Source organism: Benincasa hispida, chromosome 3 (assembly GCF_009727055.1).
Source record: "Benincasa hispida cultivar B227 chromosome 3, ASM972705v1, whole genome shotgun sequence".
NCBI classification, from domain to species: domain Eukaryota; kingdom Viridiplantae; phylum Streptophyta; class Magnoliopsida; order Cucurbitales; family Cucurbitaceae; genus Benincasa; species Benincasa hispida.
The window spans coordinates 34,239,058-34,260,932 of record NC_052351.1 but is presented as its reverse complement, the minus strand read 5'-3'; the positions used below and the strand labels follow the sequence as shown (position 1 = coordinate 34,260,932).

General features: G+C 32.0%; 1 protein-coding gene across 1 annotated transcript; it reads right to left on the bottom strand.

Moving 5' to 3' along the window:
• Window positions 1-16,393: 16,393 nt before the first annotated feature.
• LOC120074626 (protein SLOW GREEN 1, chloroplastic-like) lies at window positions 16,394-17,819 on the bottom strand. The gene has a single exon (XM_039027807.1). The coding sequence runs from the start codon at window positions 17,749-17,751 to the stop codon at window positions 16,687-16,689; it is 1,065 nt and encodes a 354-aa protein (XP_038883735.1). The 5' UTR covers window positions 17,752-17,819; the 3' UTR covers window positions 16,394-16,686.
• Between the last annotated feature and the right edge of the window lie 4,056 nt (window positions 17,820-21,875).

Genomic DNA, 21,875 nt, shown 5'->3' with positions numbered 1-21,875 from the left:
GAAATTCTTTTGATGCCAAAATGGATGAGAATTTCTGACCATCTCGTGATGCTAAATTTAATTGGGGCAATCCAAAACTAAACTTCATATAACATATTTTATTGATGGACTATAATTTCAATACAAGTATAGGTGAACATAGATTATATTAAAAGGAAAAGAAATTGAGAAGAAAGAAAAGCATCAAATAGTCAAAGCCATGGGAAAATTTAATGTAAATATAAAATGTTATGAATTTGATATGATTAAATACACATGTTTAGAGAGAGAGACAGCACTGCTTTCCATGTCAATGTTTGCTTGTTTTGAAAGAATGAAAATGGCATGAAACACCAACTAGCTCCATCTCTCCATCACAAATAATATTAAGAGATGTATTTCATTTCCATGCAAATAAATCATTGATATTATTAATTAAAAAATTATTTTTAAAGATTTTTTTTTTTTTTTTAAAAAAAACAAATAATCGAATGCCCTAACCTAATAACCTCACCTCACCCTCAATTGAAGCTTTATTGACTCATCCATTATTGCCTTCACATGTGGGAACAAGTTTCAACTTTACACATTGAATGTATATTTAAGAGGAAAAAAAATATGACTTTAAACTTATCTAATTGTTTTAACTTTAAACTTCAAATTTCATCTAATTTGATACTAGATTTAAATAAGTGTTATAAGTGTTACAATTTTTACATTTGATGTAATATCTGTTAATTCGCCTACTGATTTTAACAAACATAGTGTTATATATATATTTTTTATAAACTCATTAATTTTATAAAATAAAATTTTTGCATAAAAATAATAAAGTTTAACCAGTGCTCATATTAACCATAGAATAATTTTGCAATAAATTATAGATTCAACCCATCTAAAGTAAACAAAGCATATTTTATTCAAGAAAATGAAATTATGATAAGAGTACGGACATTTGGATTGAGGAAATTGGGATGGGAATAAGGGTGGGAATGGGTAAGGGATACATATCCTCTTGTTTGGTACAAGTTTTGAAGCTTTGAGTATGGGAATAAACTGTTTCCATCCATTCCTTATACCCATGAATAATACTCATAAAAAAGGGAATTTTTTTTTTTTTTTTTTAATAATGTGATTAGGAAAACAATTTAGGGAAATATAGTGGTTCTGAAACTATTTAGAAATCTATGGTTGTTTTGGAGTTTTCGAGGGCGGGGATTTTATGTAAAATATTTTGTCGAGGGTTCAATCCTCGACCTGTCGAAAATTAAAGAAGAGGTCGAGTGTTTGACCCTCGATCTAAAGGAAATTGAAGAAGACGACAAAATTTGAAGAAGAGGTTGAACCTGTAAAAAATTAAAGAAGAGGTCGAGGGTTTGACCCTCGACCTAAAGGAAATTAAAGAATCGTTTAGTAATTATACACGATCACACACAATCATTAAGTAAATTATAATGCGATCGCTTAGTAATTATATACGATCGCACACAATCGTTTAGTAAAATTACTATGCGATCATTTAGTAATTCTTTATTAACGTAACAATAGGTACAAACTTCCGGAAAGAACAAGTGAACCATTGATAACTTATTTATTAGACGATATGAATCAAACAAGATTAATCGGTCGCTTACGAGATGCTAAACGATCATTTACAATCTCTCCACGATCGCTCAATATGACTAAACGATCGCTTACTAAATCCTCTGTGATAGACCACAAACTCCTACACAATCGCTTAACTATTACTATTACACGATCGCCTTCTTCGACTCTATACGATTGCATACCTTTTACTATACGATCGTCTACCAAGTGCTACACGATCGCTGAGCTTTACTACACGATCGCCTAGTGGAAGTAGACGATGAGCGGTACGCTGCGATGGCTTCTCCACGACAGTGTCTTTCAAAATCCCACTCTCGATAGCTCTCTTTCCTCACTACACGATCGCCCACAAACTCCTACACAATCGCTTAGCTATTACTATTGGATGATCATCTTCTCAGAATCTATACGATCGCCTACCTTTTACTATACGATCGTCTACCAAGTGCTACATGACCGTTGAGCTTTACTACACGATCGTCTAGTGGAAGTAGACGATAAATGATACGCTACGATGACTTCTCTATGACAGCGTCTTCCGAACTCCCACTATTGAGAGCTCGCTTTCCTCACTACACGATCGCCCACAAACTCCTACATGATCACTTAGCTATTATTATTAGACAATCGTCTTTTCAGAACCTATACGATCGCCTACCTTTTACTATACGATCGTATACCAAGTGCTACACGATCGCCTAATAGAAGTATATGATGAGCGGCACGCTGTGATGCCTTCTCCACGACAGTGTTTTCCGAACTCCCACTCTCGAGAGCTATCTTTTCTCACTACACGATCGCCCACAAACTCCTAAATGATCGCTTAGCTATTACTATTAGACGATCGCCTTTTCAAAACCTATACGATCGTTTACTTTTTACTATACGATCATCTACCAAGTGCTACACGATCGTTGAGCTTTACTACACGATCGCTTAGTGGAAGTAGACGATAAGCGGCACGTTGCGATGGCTTCTCCACAACAACGTCTTCCGAACTCCCACTCTCGAGAGCTCTCTTTCCTCATTACATGATCGCCCATAAACTCCTACACGATCGTTTAGCTATTACTATTAGATGATCCCCTTCTCATAACCTATACGATTGTTTACCTTTTACTATACGATCGTCTACCAAGTGCTAGACGATCGTTGAGCTTTTCTATACGATCATCTAGTGGAAGTAAATGATAAGCAGCACGCTGTGATGGCTTCTCCACGACAGCGTCTTTTGAACTCCCACTATCGAGAGCTCTCTTTCCTCACTATACGATCACCCACAAACTTCTATACGATCGCTTAGCTATTACTATTAGACGATCACCTTCTCAGAACCTATACGATCATCTACCAAGTGCTACACAATCGCCTAGTGGAAGTAGACGATGAACGACATGCCGCGATGGCTTTAAAACGAATCCAAATCTCTGTAGCGCATGTCAGAGTGATTTGAACCATCGACCTCCTTTAAAACGAATCCGAATCTCTACAGCATGTCAGCGTCTCATCCCTCCCATCCATTTAATTTTTCCAATGCCGAACGCCCGTGGGTCAAGTTTTCAAAACTCGACCTTTACCTATAACCCCCCTTCTCTCCTCTCATTTTCTCACATTTTCTCACTGCCTCCAGACTCTCATTTCTCACATTTTCTCACTGCCTTCATTCTCTCATTCTCACTGTCTTCAGCCTTCGTTCTTTCATTCAGCCTTCTCTCATTTTTTTTAAAGAACTATAAATTTTGTTCCTATTCTCATACTATTATATATATATATATATATTTTTATAGTTTTTGTTGCTGTTTGGGAAACAAAGAACAAAAAGGTAACGTTAACAAAAAAATCATATATTCACATAATATTTTGTTTTTTTCATAGTTTTTGTTATAGATCCATATTCTCATACTATTTTGTTTTTTTCATAGTTTTTGTTGCCGGATAATGGAGAAAAGAGAGACCATTGTCACTTTGTGGGGGGGAAAAGTAAAACCACTATTAAATTTGTGAGTTTACTATTTATTTATTACTAGTTTTATTATATTTAATAGATTTATCATGTTGAATTCAATAATATTTACATATTGATGTTAGTAGTTTTTTTTTCTCTATTAGTGTTAATCTTAGTAGTTGTTATTAGTGTTAATCTTTTGGTTGGGATGTTATACCAACATGTTAATCTTATTTATATTTTGTTTGTTTTTGTTTGTATTTAGGTACATTTTATTGTTATGTTTAAAAAGTTGATGTTTATAAATTAAAAAGTTTAATATTTTTAGTTTAATACAAAATTATTGTGATTTTTTTAATATACTTCTTATAATATTTTATTTTATTTTTTTGTATTAAATTTGAAAAAATAATTTTAAAAAGTTTACCGACGATTTGGACAATTCAGTGTAAGAAGTGGGAGGAAGGTTGCAAGTGGAGACTTTGTGCAATAAAGAAAAAAATCGCATGGCTTGTTCGATATCACTAAGTACGATGAGTAACATACATGTTTTTATTCAGAACTAAGTCAAAGTCATGTGCAATTGGATTCATCAATAATTGCACACACATCACAAAGCTTTGACTATAATACAGAACTGGATAACGCACCATAATATGCCCGTCATGTGCAATTTATTGTATATCCAATCTTTTTATTGTAATTTATAAAGTTATACATTATTCTTTTAATTGAGAAATAAATACTTTTTTTTATCATGTATATTTAATTAAGTGTAGATACTTTGTATATACAATTTTTTTATTATAATTTATAAAGTTGTACATTATTCTTTTAATTAAGTTGTACATTATTTAATTGAGAAATAAATAATTTTTTTTATCATGTATATTTAATTTAGTTAATTAAGTTGTAATTATTCTTCTAATTGAGAAATAAATATTTGTTTTTCTTTCAAATCATGGCTTTAAACCCCTGAATTGTTGATCCTGATGTTTTGTACAGCCAGTCCATTCATCGATAATATGTTATATGGCGAGATCGTACTACTGGAGAAATATCTTGCAGGCGTCGAGAGACAGTTCTCCAACGCACTATCCCACTCCACCTTCGAATATTACCGTTACTCCGCACATCTGGATTCTATGGGGTTGCCAGATTGAGATTTATTCAGTTGGACTAGCATTTGATCACAGCCTTAGTCGAGAGATGGAGGCCTGAGACACATACACTTCATATATCTGTTGGAGAGTGCACTATCACTCTACAAGACTGAGAAGTGTTGTTGGGGTTACTTGTTGATGGTGAGCTGGTCACCGGAGTGATGTACGATGACTAGTCACAAGTTTGTCAATTGTGCTTCGATGTGACCCCACCTGCCGACAAAATTAAAGGATCGAGATTAAGTTTGATATGGTTAGGAACACAATTTTGTGAGCTCGTAGATGATACAAACGAGGAAACCGTCATAAATATGTGTGAGCATATATACTACAAATGATGGGTGGAAGTCTGTTTTTCGACAAATCAAGTCATTTTGTTTACTTGATGTTCCTGCCACTATTAGCTAACCTCTATGATGCGGGGCGATATTCGTGGGGTGGAGCATGTTCAGCATGGTTGTATAGACAACTATGCAAAGCAACAAGACCTGAGGTTCGTGAAATAGCTATACTTTTATAACTATGGGCTTGGGAGCGATTTCCAACAATGGCTCCACAACTACAACATGTTAATGACGCTCAGTTAGCTGGACGAGTTTACGGTTCTCGGTATGTTATTTTAATTCAATTTAATTTTTATATCACTGATCTAGTTAATTTAGAATCTAAATTATCAATTTAAAATTTAGGTGGATAGACAAATTTTGTGTAACTAGGACAGCCACACATGTAGTCAGCCAGTACAAATACATGTTTGATCTACTTCAACCTAATCAGGTACATTAACACTGAACTAAATTGATTATTTTATACACATTTTATTGTATTTGTCCTTATGTTCTCCAATATAATATTTTGTGTTTCAGGTTATTTGGGAGCCGTACAAAATTATTATGCATACTTTGCCCAATTTCGGCACGAATGGTCAAAACATATGGCGAACGATGAGTCCTCTCATATGTTTTCACATTGGTGAGTGGCATCTTCTTGACAGGGTGATGAGACAATTCGGTTTTCAGCACGATGTCCCATCGCCTTGTAATACTGAACCCCTACTGCATGATATTGACTTAAAGACTGTAAATTGGTTCGAAAAAGTTGCACATTTGGTAGTGCGATAGCACTATCGTGCAAGGTTTATTGTAGTAGGGGTTTTTATTGAACAGTTTGACAGGGATGTCACTCAATACTACATTCACTAGTATAATAATATCACAACACTACGTCACTCATCCGAGAGCAGCTGTGGGTCATCTAGTAAATGAATGAATATTATCTAATTATTTTTAATTTAAATTTATTTTAAATATTATCTAATTGTTTTATAATTAATAGAGATCGAACAACAGTAGACTCCGTGATGTTGCGAATGACCCGAACCAGGTTCTTGCTATTTGTAATGACAACCAAAGCTATATGGAGGAGATACATTATATGTACGATATACCTATTGTTCCTCCACCAGCTCCTAGACGTAGAGGACCTGTTTGGGAAGATGATGAGTTTGATGAGGTTGCCTATAATGTGGAATAGTTGCCCCTAGATGCAGAGTCAAACTGATTATGTTAGTCCGATGATGATGATGTCAGCATTTGGTTCGGGACATTATGACTCAGAGGCTAGTCCTTCGTCTTCATACATGCATGGACATGGTCGGGGTTGTGGAGAGCATAATGAATATTTATATTATGAAGCGCTTGCAGAGGTACCAGAGCAATATCAAGAAGAACCAGAGCAACCTCAAGTTCGAAATCGACGACAACAACCAGCTCGAAATCGACGACGTCCGCCTTGTGGGACACATTGATTTTTGTAATTATTTTTATATAAATGAGATATTTTAATTTACACTTTTTTATTTTTATGAGATATTATTTTTTAAATTCTGTTCTTTTTTATAGTTAAGTTAGATAAATAATAAAATAATAAAATGTTTTTTATAAATTATTTTTATAAATGAAAAATTAAAAAAAAAAAAAAAAGTAAAGGTCAAATGTTGAAAATTCGACCTCTACGTCGAATTTTTCAAAACCTCACAATATTAAAAAATTGAAAAAACAACATATTTATAAAATGAAAAATTAAAAAAAAAAAAAAAGAGAAAAAAAAAAGGTCGAATGTTGAAAATCGACACTCGACATATTAAAAAAAAAAAACCATATTTTTGTAAATAGTTTCAAAACAACAATATTTTTTATAATTTTTTTAAAACTACAAATATTATTTAATTTTCCTCATAAAAAGTGTGAGTTTTTCTTAATTCCACTCTCTTTCCCCTTTTAATTATATGAATTTATTCTTTTTATTTTATTATTAAAATATTAATTATATATGAATAATATTAATATATAATTTAAACAATTATATTAATTTAAAATTATAGTATTGGAATTTTAATTTACTCGAGATTCATAAATAAATTAATTAGTTATATAATATAACCATAAATTGATGCATTGATACTACTAATTCATTAATGAATTATATAATTAATTAATTAATTATCATTATGTTAATATTTAATGAGATTATTTTTTAAATAATTATAATTAGTTTATTATTGATTATTATAAATCATTATTTTTTTAAACACAAAATGTTATATTTATTTTTTTAAAACTGTTTTTGATTGTTTTATTAATTAATACATCATATTTGTTACAAATTCATCAAATTGATACATCAAATTATGTAATCAAGTAACCTTAATTATAGATTACTCATTTTACAAAATATTTACTAATAATAATTTAATTAATATTATTATTTGATAGTTAAGTAATTAATTTTAACTCAATGAATTTATTGTTTATTAGTTAATATTATTAAAATTTTATAGAGGTGTCTATGATTAATTTTATAAATAAAAATATAGAGCTAATTTGTTAGCATAAAATTTTGATAACATTCCAATGTCCAACGAAAACACAGTATCCTTGATTCCCAGCATTCTTATTCCCAAACATACTATAATTCCTAGACATCTTTAAAAATCTTAAACCAAACGACCCCTAGCAGGCTTCGTGACTAAAGGCCTAGGTCTCTCTAGGGGTGATAATTGAAACATAAAACCGAAACTAATGCTAAACCGAACCAAACCCAAATTAATGTGGTTCGGTTCGGTTTCAAAATTTGAAAATTGATTTGAAACCGAACCGAATTGCTTGTTTTAATAAAATATATTAAAAACAATATATATATATAATTTAAAGAATATGTAAAAACATTTTAAAAAAAAATCATTGAAACTAAACCGAATCAAACCGAACGCTTATATGCTGTTTGGGGCCGGTTTTCAGAAAATATAACTTTTTAAAATTTAGACATCTTTAAATCTTAAACCAAACGAACCCTAGCAGGCTTCGTGACTAAAGGCTAGGTCTCTCTAGGGGTGATAATTGAAACCACTAAAACCGAACTAAATGCTAAACCGAACCAAACCCAAATTAATGTGGTTCGGTTCGGTTTCAAATTTGAAAATCGATTTGAAACCGAACCGAATCGCTTGTTTAATAAAAATATATTAAAAACTAATATATATATATATATAATTTAAAGAATATGAAAAAAAATAAAAAAAATTCATGAAACTAAAACCGAATCAAACGGAACCTGCTTATATGCTGTTTGGGGCGGTTTCAGAAAATATACTTTTTAAAATTTACGGTTCGGTTCGGTTTGAGTCTCAAACCGAATCGAATCGAATTGTGAACACTCCTAATTATCTGCTATTTTTGCAGAGGCAGGAAGGTGTTGAACCCGAAGTTTATGTTGAAGGACCAGATCTCGAGTAAAGTATACGTCCAATTTGACATGTTTTGTACATGAGTGAAGTAGAGGGTTGGCGCTGAGGTGAACTGCTCTAAGATTATCACACAACAGAAGAGGTGGATGTTGAAGATGGAAATGAAGTTTAGCTTGCAATGATTGAATCCAAAGTAATTCAGTGGCAGCTTGAGCAATACATTGAAACTCTTCCTCAATGCTTGATTTGTAAATAATGTGTTGTTTCTTTGAGCTTCATGTTATGAGATTTCCTCCGAACAGATTACGTTGGCCTGAGGTAGACTTTCGGTCATCAGGATTCGAGGCCCAGTCAGCATCTGAAAATCCATGCAATACACCATCTTTAGGTCAATAAATGAAACGTAAAATCAATTGTACCTCTCAAGTAGCGAAGAATTCTTTTAACAGCATGCCAATGAGTTGTCGTTGGTGAGTGCATACATTGACACACCTTGTTTACTGAATAAGCAATAGAATTAGCATCTAATAAATTTACTTTAGCCAGGAGTTCCCTAATATATTTGTGTTGAGATAGTGCTAGACCACCTATTGCTGTTTTCTGAGCTTTAATTCCTAAAAAATAATGAAGTGTTCCTAAATCTTTAAGAGTAAAAGAAACATTAAGACCACTCTTATAACAGTTTGTGAGTTTCCAAGAACTATAATATCATCCACATATATTAATAAATAGATATGAGTGCCATTAAGAGAGTACATAGATAAAGATGTATCTAACCCTATAATTACAAAAACCGACAGATAGAAGAAAAGATTTCAACTTGTCATACCAAGCTTGGGGAGCTTGTTTAAGCCCATAGAGTACTTTATGAAGTCGACATATCTTGGAAGTTGAGCTTGAGATAGAGAAGTCGGGTGGTTGAATCAATATATACCTCTTCTTGCAAAATTTCATGAAGAAAAGCATTATTAGTATCAAGTTTATGAATAACCCAATCATGAGCAAAAGCTAAAGTAAGAAGTAATTGGATTGTAATAGGTTTAATTACTGGACTAAATGTTTCAAAGTAATCAATTCCAGCACTTTGATGAAACCTTTTAGCTACCGATAGTGCTTTATATGTAGCTATGGTGCCAACAATATGTCGTTTAATCTTAAAACCCCACTTACATCCTATAACTTTCTTGTTATCAGGTGGAGAAACCAATGTCCAAGTGTTATTACTAAAGGTTTAGACCTTACTAGTAAGTGAGCTAATAAGTGGATCTATGTTGAATCTCATGTGCTTTAAGAAAAGAAGAAAACGATCTAAACTCTCCTCTCCAATCAGTTTCTTTAATAGGTAATGACCTTACTAGGTTGTACAACTGAGTCATTGAATCCTAAAGCTTTAATAGGTCAATCAAGTAGTTTTTCAACAAAGGTTTTAAATTGAAGAAAAGCAGAAAAACCTCAGATTTGTTATGGAGAATGTATACCCACGTGAAACCGGAATAAACATCAACAAAACTAATATAATACTTAAAAACAATTTGTAGAAACATTAGCAGTAGAACCCCAAATCAGCTTCAATCAACTGTAATGGTGATGTATAAGTAGAAGAAGATAAAGCAGAAGGCAACTTATGTATTTTTCCAACAGAACATGAATGCTATACTTTCTTATTTACTGATAAAGAAATATTTGTAACATAGAATGTGGATGCTCTAACCTATAGTGCCACAAATCAGAAGAATCTAATGAGAATTCTTGCTAGAGTTATTTTCTATAGATTTATCAATCTTAGAATACAATGCTTTAGCTTCAGTTTTAAGAAAATCAGTAGAAGAAAGGGAATTCTCTTTTGCTTTGAGGTTGAATTTGTAGAGACCATTATATATTTCACCCTGAAATAGATGCTCCTCGGTTGTTTGATCCTTCACATAGCAAAAATTTTAAATAAAATGACCCTAACCCAAACCAACTCAACCCAAATATTTCATGATTAGGTTGGTTTGGATTGGATTCATTTTTTAATAAGGGTTATTTGGGTTGAAAAAATTTACAATCCGAACAATTGGGTTAGGTCTAAAATGAGTCTAAAAAGTTTTTCAACCCAACTCAACCTACAAAACGTGACTATGGCAGGAGAAGAGGAAAATACAAAAAAAAATAAAATAAAATAAATTTAAATACTATTTCTAAGAACCCAAAAAGATAGTTCTAATATCACTTTTCTCCCAAAAAAAAAAATCAATTTCATTACATACATATGTTATATAATTCATTGAATGCGTGAGAGAATTTTTCTTTAATGATGTTTGGAGTGAGAACTTTTAATAGGTTGAAATTGTTATATATTTTATACTTTTAAGGTTAAGATTACAACATTTATCTAAGTTTGAGGTGAAAATTTAGAGTTAGAATTGTTACAAAGTTGGTAGGTTTATCGATCAAAATTGATTTTACTTTATCTATATTTAAGGGCTTAGGATTCTTATTCATTCAATATTTATTTAAAAGGGTATATTAACCAAATTAACGTACCACTTAAAATGAAAGGAATTATATAGTAATTAGCCTTATTTCTCAAAAGAAAAAAAAATAGTAATTAATCTTAACTTTAGGCAATAAGATTCAATTGGGTTCCTAAAGTAGATATTCAACATTGTAATAGTTACAAAGATTAAAGAGAAGAAAATTTTGATCAAACTTGAGAAAAAGTAAGATGGGTCAAATCCAAAAATCATGCCTTTTTCTAAGTGCTTTTTAATTATTGTATCAGATAACTTTTATGAAAGCTTACTTAGAGAATTAATATAACGTCTAAGGGCAAAATCCACATTACATCATGATTATAAGTTTCTTTTAAGGGTTGTGTTTGTCCCATCCAAATTTCAAAATATTGTATAAGTTTTTAATATTAATTTTTGTGTTTAATAAGTTCAAAACTTCCATTTGAAATAAGTTCATGTTATATTAAAAAATTTTAAAAATTAATTGGTCTATAATTATTTAAATTTTATGTCTAATATTTAGATAACCTTAAATTTTTAATTTTGTGTCCAATAAATATGTGAATATCTAAAGATATCAAATTAAATACTTTGAAATTAAAAAAAATATTGTGTATAAAATTAAATATTTGGGGAACTATTAAATATTTTTTAAAGTGTACAAATCTAATAGACACGAATTTTATATAATTGTATAAAGGGCCCAAATGAAAAGTAGTCCCAAGTTTTAGAACAATCGTTAATGTCATCATTCATTGAAATTACCATGTTAACCCTTCTTCCTTCTTCCTTCTTTTTTGCACCTTTCTTTCTTTCTTTTTTCTCCATTTTTTTTTTTGCTTTTTTTGCTTTTATTTTTAATTTTTTTTTATCTGCATTTCTTTCTCGGGTCTTTTTGCATTTCTTCTTCTAACTATTGTTTTCTGTCTTTTTTTTTTTTCGCATTTCTTATTCCAAACTTTTACTCCCATCGCATGACCCTCAAGATGAAAGTTAGAGCATGAATCAGAACGAGGAAAAGAATCAATAGTGAGACTAAGAAACGAGAGGAAGAAGCGAGAGTTCAATTCAAATGAAGGAAAAAAAAAGTCAAAGAAAAAACAACAAAATTGATGACGATGAAGTGAGAGGAAGAAACGCGAGTGACAATTGAAAGGTAGAGGCAGGAGTGAGAAGCTAGAGGAAGAATCTAAACAAGCAAAAAAAAAAAAATAAATTACAATCATGTTTGATGAGGAACAAGAAAAAGGGGTGAGAAGCAAGAAGAAAGAGCGAGAAGCGAGAGGGAGAATCTAAACAAAAGAAAAATAAATGAAGAAAAAAATTGCAACTGTGGCTGATGAAGAACCAGAGGAAGAAGCAAGAAGCGAGAGGAAGAAACGAGAATTCGTTTGAGCGCTAGGTCCTCGTGCGTGGTCTCGAGACAAGATGGTACTTTCACATTATGTTAATGTAAGCAGAAGGCCATTTTTCGAACAAATTTGTAATTTAGCATATGACTTATGATCCAAATCATTTAACTTAGTCCTCAACCCACAATTGAGATTATAATCCACATTTTAATTAGTAATTAATAAAAGATGATGGGATAAAATGAAATAAATAGATTAGATCAAATATATGTGTGGTTATAAGTTCTTTCCCAAAATAATAATAATAAAATAAAAAGAGAAATTTTCACCGATAGAAAAAATGTCAAACTATTTATAAAAATAGGAAAAAAAACATTGATAGATACTGATAGACTTTTATCAACAACTATCAAGGATAAACTTGTATAGGTTTCTATCATTCTATCACTAATAAATATTGATAAACTTCCATCGGCCTCTATCAATAATAGATTTCTATTAGTTTCTATCACTGATAAACTTCTATCAACGTCTATTAATGATAGATTTGTATCAGTTTCTATCACTGATAAAAACTGATAGAAGTTATCAGGGATGTGATAGACATTCACAACTATTTAAAAACAATAAAATTTTCAATAACAATATCTAGTATATGTATCGTAAAATATCTAAAAGCGAAAAAAAAAATATCAACAACTAACAACAAAATGATTATCTATTATTGATAGTAGTATATCATGTCTATCACTGATAGACGATAGACTACTATCAGTGTCTATCTGTGATTGATAGTGATAATAATACTTATCACAACTATTTAAAAGGAACAAAATTTTCATATTCAATAACAATGTCTAGTGTATAGTTTATGGCAACAAAATTATGAACAAAACCACTATCTATTGATAGACCATTGATAGTAGCCTATCACTATTTATCACTCATATATAGTGAGTATTTTATCACTTAGTCTATCACTTGATCTTCCATTATGTATGATTATTATTCTAATTACTATTTTGGAATTAGCAACAAACTACCAAAAATTGCTATCACTCAGTCTATAATTTGGCCTTCCATTATCTATCATTATCATTCCAATCAGCATTTTTGAACTAGTAACAAAACTATAAATAGTAAGGAAGGGGAGGAGCCGGAATGAAGAGAAAATAAAATTTGGTACACGTGTAAATATTTTTTCTTATTTTTTTATTTTTGAAAATCTTCCAAATAAAAATGTAATATAGAATGCCATTTTCACTAAAAAAAAAAATTATTGAAATCTAATTGGGTCCCAAAAAGCCTTCTTCGGTATTTCTCCAAATCTAAACAGAGGCCTTAAGAGGATTTTTTTTTCTTTATGGAAACTTACCCAACGAACCTAACTTCCTACCCTGCCTAAAAAGACAACTTTTCTTTTATTTAATTTTTCAACAAACCATAATCTAAAATTGTAACAGGATTATTATTATCTTAATATTTTCTTAATTTCTCTTCTTGTTAACAAGAAAAAAAAAAAAAAAGATTTAGGAGCGACATTATTTAAACTCATGTTAGGTACCACTTTAAAGTTTAAACACACTAATGTTGACTAGAAGAATTGCTAGTTATGAACTTTATTCTCGGACATCCTTGTCCTTAATTGTTGAGCAAATTCTTACGTTCTCAACTTTCCACTTCCCTAATCAGTCAAGTTCCTATGATCAAACCTTCAAACCAATCTCCTCTTTTGACTAAGGGTTTGTTTGAAATTACTTTTTAAATGCTTAAAAATACCTTTTGGAACTTAAAAAACACTTTCTAAACAGGCCCTCGTACACGTTCAAATAATATATATATATTTTATATATATAAACTTTTTTACTAAGGCTTGATTATACCAATTTTCATTCTGATTTTGGTAAACATGGTCTAAGTCTTGAACCCTGAAACTTAAGAGAGGATAATCTAATTGTTTATATATATATATATATATATATATGAACGCCCGGGCCAACTTGCACACACCTCGCCTAATCTCACATAAAAACCTGACTCACCCTACAACATTTAGGTGTCAAGCTTTCCCACAACCAACACTAGAGGATAAGGGTTGAGCCTAGATAAGAATTCTATTTCCTTCCTTACAAATGACATTTTGGATTAGACGGCTTCAACGAGTGTTCTCTCAGTGGGTACTTAAGCGACTGCTCGCTTTTGGAGATGACAGAGACTTTACTCGACATCTTGACCCATCCATAGTCTGCTAATCTTAGCCCAACGCCTTTAATCCTGACAAGCTTGTCTCGGACAAGATCTTTGTCTTTTGTTTGTTACACAACACTGAATTATACGTTCCTATGTTCTTCTAGCTATGGTGCTTTCAATTCTTCTTTCTAACTTTTTGATTTATGGTCGGACCTTTTTCAACCTCTAATACTCCACCTATATCAAAATACGTGCCTTGTTCAACTGTGCCCACAAACCCATAAGCCCTGAGGCACACTAAAGCATAGGTAGATGACCACCATGAATTGAACTCATTCCCCTAAGCTTTTTATTAAACTCATGTTCCTAATAATCGCCAACCCATGATGGGTAGAAATTTCAGTGTTAACTGCTAAAGATATCAAAATAAAAATAAATTTAAAATTTAGTTATGCAGATTTCTCCTAGAGGGCACAACTGTATGAAACAAGCACAATGGTATAATTACATGAGAACTTGAAAGCATTAATCAACCAAATGAATCTCAGATTAAGAAACATGTTCTTTTACATCATATGATCCTAATAATACTTTTGGACTGGATGGACTTTGAACACTTTATATGTCACATTGTTTTCAATGTCCTACAATTATAAAGTTGAGGGTGCATATGAATTATCCATATAAGCACACTCAAAGCCTCAATTCATCCCATATAACAACTATCTAATCCTGCAAAATTCAAAGATCACAAAACTTTTAATTATATGCATATACTGGGGCATTCTTGGACTAATTTATGTATATCACAAAACTAATTCTAGGAGAGAATCAACAATTGCTTTAGCCTGTAATACATGGCAAAAACTTGCAGCTTAACTAGAATGTCATCACAATTTGAATTCATAATCTGATCTGGATTTAAACTCTCTTTGACCAAACCATAAAACCAACTCATGATTTATTAGAGAAAGGATCTAGTTATGTATCTGAAAGTACACATAATTTAGAAAGGATGCCATAAAAGAAGATAATGGTATCAAGCACCATTCCACCAATCTACGGAGAGATTTCATGAATCCTAATCAATGTCTTAAAAGACTATAGGTAACCTGGAGACTTTTCCTCTTGAAGAGGCGAGGTCTCGCCTCAAGCCTTGAGGTAGTATGAGGTGTAAGCCTCATATAGTGATTAAATCTTTTTACAAATCCTAAATTGATAGGACCATGTACTACTAAACTGCTAATCATATAAAAATAGAAAAAGAAAATTCACCCAACAATTTTCACTTGATAAAAAATCCTAAAAGTAATGTTATCATTATTACTACTACTATTATCATTAATAGGATTGATTTATATGATAATTTTTTGCCTTCAATGTTTTTAAAGTCACAACAAAAAAAAGTAGTCATAGCTCAAATTGACACGACTCAAACCTCAATATTTTTTAGGAAAGCAAATCACTATTATTTTTTCAATTATTAGATGAGTCGTATAATTTCAAGCCTCGGTACATTTTCATAAAGACATAAGCCTCTTCTATAAGAGGTCTAAGCCTCTTGTGGTTCAGTGAAGGCGTAAGCCTCGAGGTTAAAACTTAGAGACTTGCCTCAAGGAGTAATTCGAACTCCAAGAGACCTGATTTACATTTAACATTTTCCCCTAAGAAAATTGAACCGTAGGCCTTGGAGAACTCCATCAAACATCCCAAGGGTCATCCTGGATGCAAATGCTATTAAGATTTGAAAAGTAATACCCTCAAAGACATCTTATACTACAACTTGCCCCTTTAATTACTAGGGAATTGATCTACAAATCCCTTAATTTAAACCCAAGAGACCTCCATCAAAGATCCTAATTTCTTCAACCCCCCCTTCCCCCAAGGAAAAGAAGATTATGATCATGATTCTATAATTATTTTCAAATACTGCTTCAACAATCTTCATTTTTATAGAAAAATCCTTGTTTGAAAAAGTGAAAGGAACACAGTTTCTTTGAGACTTTCAGGAATGCTGAGCATAAGTATAATCAGTATTCTCCATAGGAGACTCAATTGAAAGATTCAGACAATCATAAAACTTCAGATATATGACACCACCCCTAATGAATACCAACCCACTAAAAACTAACAAAAATGAAGCTATTTTAGAGCAGCAGTGAAGAGTGAGGAGATAACTCATACAGAAGCAGTAGGGTAAGAACTCATCTCAGCTCTTCAAACCAGCTCCCTCCTTTTCTAATTTCTGAGCAAAAAGCTTTGTTGCAAACATGTTTTCATCAAAATACTCTTTGTAAGGATGGTTCTTTGGAACAAGTCTCCTAAATTTCTCAAACTGTTTCTCAGCCTCCTCATTCTTCCTTAAAAGAGTATATATAATCCCCTGACACAGATATGGCCTAAAATCTCTTGGTTCCTCCCTCACAAGTTCTTGATAAGCTTTCAATGCATCAAAATAACTTCCCTCCATTACCTTAATTTGCGCAACCAAGAGCTTGAAATCCCTGATATCTGACTTGTCATTCTGCTTCTTGCATTTCTCCATTGCCTCTTCGATCCTTTTAGCAACATCCTTCAATGAATTATCATTCAATTGCTCCGCCACCATTGCAAGACCATGGTAAGCCTCAACACGAAATGGGTCTTCCGCTAAAATCTCCTCAAATTCATTTTTCGCCAATTCGAGCTCCCCCATATAGCTATGAAAATTGGCTCTTAGCAACGGCAATTCAAGGTCATTGGGTTCAAGTTCAATCAAACGGTTTAGGGCTTCAACTGCTTCTGGAAGTTTACCTGATTTTACCTTCTCCTCAACGAGAGATCGAAGGGCTTCGACATCATTCAAATCATCTGTCGGTTTCTCTTCTACGACGCTCTCATTTTCCTCATATGCTGTCGATTCATCAGTAGACTCCGTCGTCTCCGGCGCCACCGGGACAGCAACAGCAACAGCGCGTCGATGGTCGAAGCGAAGGAAGAAGAATGCAGCAGCGGCAACGGAGATGCAAGCGGTTTTAAGAAATCCCGACAGAAGGCCGCAATTGGTGGTCTCGGAAATGGAAGATTTATCGTTACGAAGGGTTTCGTCGGAGGTCGATGAGGAGGATGAGGCTTTAACAGACAACGACCTGAAAGATGAACGGAGCGGAGACGGCGGTGGAGACCGGAAGGAGAGAGAAGAAATGGGTTTAGAGAAGGAAGGGAGGCGGTGGCTGGAGGAAAGAAGTTGGTGAGAAGGATGACGACGGTGGTGAAGTGTAGGAAGAGACTCCATGGCTGTTACCTTCGTGTTGCTCTGTGAAGAGAACAAGCGATTTTCAAGTCGTCTCTGGCCCGGAGGTTTACAAGGTTTAGCTCTATCCCAAAAGGCCCAAATCTTAACTATTATTCAACTCTATTTGGGCTTTGAGCCCATACCAAAAAGCCCATAAAGCTTTGCCGATTTGAACACATTCACTCAACCAAATAACGTTTGGATAGCACTTTTAAAATTAATAATTAAAGAGGAATTTGATCTACTAACTAGAGTTAATAAGTCTTGATTAGTATGAGAGTTAGTAAGTCAGTATTTAGGGTGTAGAAAGTAAGATTGAGTTTCTTAATAATTGTGAAAAGTAGATTAAGGAAGCAAAATGGAGTTACGTGCTAAATGTGAAAAGTAGAGATAGAAGTCTCAATTGAGTTTTTTTTAGTAAATGTCAAATATATATATATATATATATATATAATGGAAAGATAGAATTACTTGATAAATATGCAATTCAATATTGTTTATCATTTAAGTTGAGTTGTTTACACCAACTGAGGCCAAACGACCTCTAATTGTATAGACTCCTATTAGTAATAGACTATATCACTGATAGACTCCTATTAGTAATATACTATATCGTTATTAGGAGTCTATCAACGATGGAGTCTATCACTGATAAACTCCAACTGTTTAGTCTGAATTTTGTTATATATGCAATTTTTTTTTGCATTGTGCTATATTTGTTAATACTTTAGACATGATTGCAATATTTCCAAATGTTCTAAGAATCTTTGATAAACTAGAAATGTAATCGACACGAGTTGATGACTCGAGCAATACTTGTTGAAGATCTAACATTGTAATAATCTATTCCAAAAAAGCTCTAGTTGAGCCCTTTTTGTGAGCAAATAAATTGGGGAATATAGGATGAACTGGAAGTTAGGTTATAATGTGAAGATTGAGTCATGCAAGTGTAAACACAAACTAATTTAGACTATGAAATTATGAATGATTCGGTGACTAAGTGAATTTGGACGACTTCTGAAAAACAAAGTGTTTAAAGAGTATTTTGTCTGCGAACACTTTTGGAAGAAGCACTTATTAAATACTTCTTCTAAACGGATTTTAAGTTATTTTATGTTCTATTGGAACCTGATGAGTATGAGAGATTTAAATGAATTCTGTTGTTTGCTACGTAAGAAAGAGATGATTTGAAAAAGTGTAACCACAAATTTAATGTAAGTTCAAATCTTGTTTTTATGTTTTATATAATATAAATTACCTACTTATTCTAATTTTAAATTAGCATATCATAATTAGAAGTCTACCGTACACTTTTTAAGTTTTTTTTTTTTTTTTCTTCTTCTTCTTCTTCTCTTTTTTCTTTTCGATTACCATCTAAACACAAAACTTTATACATGTACTAGTAAACAGGCACGTGATACACATGATTTTAAATTCTTAGAATATAAAATTTTAAAGGTGCAATTTTTATATTGAATGCAATGTTTGTTATTAATTTAAAAATAGCAATATTGGTATTATTTCAAAAGGTAATGAAAGCACTCATGGATATAGTTGTATATATTCCGTAGGGTGAAATATACAATGATTTATAATTGTATCGTATTTGTATAATTAGAGTTTTCATTAATTTTAAAATGTAAACCGTAAATTTAAAACAAAGGAAAGAGAGATAAGAATGTGAAAAGATAGATTGATGAATAAAATTAAAAGTAATTATTGTAAATAGAAAAAAAAAACAAAAAAACAAAAGTATTTACAATCTATAACAAAAAAATTGTCAAAGGAAGCGAAGTTTTCCTTTTTTTCAAATTTCTAAAATATCCTTGCGATTTAAAATATGCGCATCCTCACTATGGCTTCTTCCTCGTCATTCTTCAACTTCTTCCTCGTCGTTCTTCAGCTTCTTCCTCGGCATTCTTCGTCATCAACATCTTCTTCCTCGGCCTTCTTCCTCATCGATGACATCTTCTTCCTCGACGTTCTTCTTCATCGAAGACGTTCTTCTTCGACCATAGTACGACTTCTTTCTTGATTTTTTTCTTTGATTTTCTGCGCATGTAGGTCTAGGGTTCTTCCTCGGTTCTCTTCTTTGATTTTCTGCATGCGTTCGTCTATGACTTCTTCCTCGTCCACACGTCGTGGTTCCTCGACCACATTATTTGTCTCGTGAAGTTCGTGAAGTTACTTCACGAGACAAATTTCATGAGACAAAAAATAGAAATGAGTGAAGTTGAGTTCATTTCTCGTGAAGTTTGTCTTATGAAGTTACATCACGAGACGAACTTCATGAGACAAAAGACAGGAATGACGTGAAGTTGAGTTCATTAATGAGATGCATCTAATTGCTTTTTTTATAGTTTGTATTACATCTAATGAGATGCATATTGTTATCCTTAAATACTTGTTTTGGTCTTGCATTATTGTTTGATGTTCATGTTCCTGTTCCGCCTATTTAAACATACAACTATCAATCTATATTTTATCATTTCTATCACTCACTATTATCATTCAATGAACATTGGTAGACTTCTATCATTGTCTATCATCGATAGAAAGTGATAGAAGTCTATCACTGTCTATCAGCGATATACACTATCTAGTAAACCATGAAATGTGATAGACAGTGATAGTGTCTATCCTATCACTATTTATCAAGTACTTTTTATATACTAAAGCATGATATCAAGTGTAAGTAGTCTATGAATGATAAAAACACCAATCGTAAAAGAAATATCAAAACACCAACTGTAAGTACATTGGTAGTAGTATGAATGATAGACCATAGAACACTTAATGTCACATATAACACTAATAGTAGTCTATTAGCGTCTATTTGTATGGACAATGATAGACTTCTATCACTTTATATGTACTTCTTTTCTTTATATCACAACATGACTAAACCACGAAGTGGATCCTACAAACAAACTAAATTGAAAGCAAAACAAATATCAAAACATAAATCCAATAAATAGCCCCTAGCCAAACAATCAAATATCAAAACATATACAATTAGGCCAAACATATATGAGAAAATGTTCCATCACTTTATATCAATGATAGACAGTGATACATTACTATCAATGTCTATAATAGGTTTGTTTATACCTTCAGTTTAGTTTTCCTTGTTCTCCCTTTTGAGTTTTTATCTTCTTATGTTTCTTTTTTTTTATGATTCTTCTCCTTTCACTATATTCTTTTTGATGTTGCTTATCATTTGTACACAAAATTTAGATTTAATAAAGATTACCACTAAAGAAGAAACTAGAATTAGTTTTAATAACTATAATCACTCATAAATTGATAAGAAGAAAAGAAAAGAGTTATACCTTTTGAAGTTGAGTAATTACTAATGTAGTGGTAGAAGAAAGATGCAACGAGAAGCAGCAGCGGAGATTAAGAAGAAGAAGAAGTGACCAAGAAGCAACGAACGAGGATGGAAATGAAGCAGTAGAAGAAAAGGGACGTAAATAGGAAAAAAAAAAAAAAAGAAGGTGAAGCAACGTTGATGGAAGAAGAAGAAGAAGAAGAATAATAAATTGATTTTTAGAGAACAACGAATGGAAAGAATTGGAGGAGATGAAGCGTAGTTCGTTGGAGGGAAGATTCCTCAAAGAAAATCGCGTCAACTATCGTGATTGGGTCAGTTTCCGGGTCGGATCACCATATTTCCTCCCTTTTTTGCATTTAGGTAGGGCTTTTTGGCATTTTACATCCTTTTTGGGTTTGGTTTGGGCTGTAATCATTTCTTAATCTTTTTTTTTTCTATAAATTGTAAATACTTTGACCAACTTTTCTATATATAAAAATTCCCCTAAAATTGAAATCCATATTATTGCAACAAAATTAAAGTTATATATTGATATTCGTTAATTAAAGTTAGATAAAATGATAATTTATGATAATTTTTTTAACTAATATAAATGTAAGCATAATATTAAATCCAAAAAGTATATATAAAAAACTCAGATAAAGTAGTATTTTAATAATATAGAGATAATTACATGTGTGACGTTTAACATAACATAAAAACTAAAATGTGAATAGATATGTGAAAATAATATATGACTGAATAAATTCTTGTATTAACTTGAGATTTACATAGAGAATTTATAGAAAGG

Bases quoted from the DNA above. Each gene is read 5' to 3' on its own strand.
- LOC120074626 (XM_039027807.1), bottom strand. From the start codon at position 17,751: ATGGAGTCTCTTCCTACACTTCACCACCGTCGTCATCCTTCTCACCAA.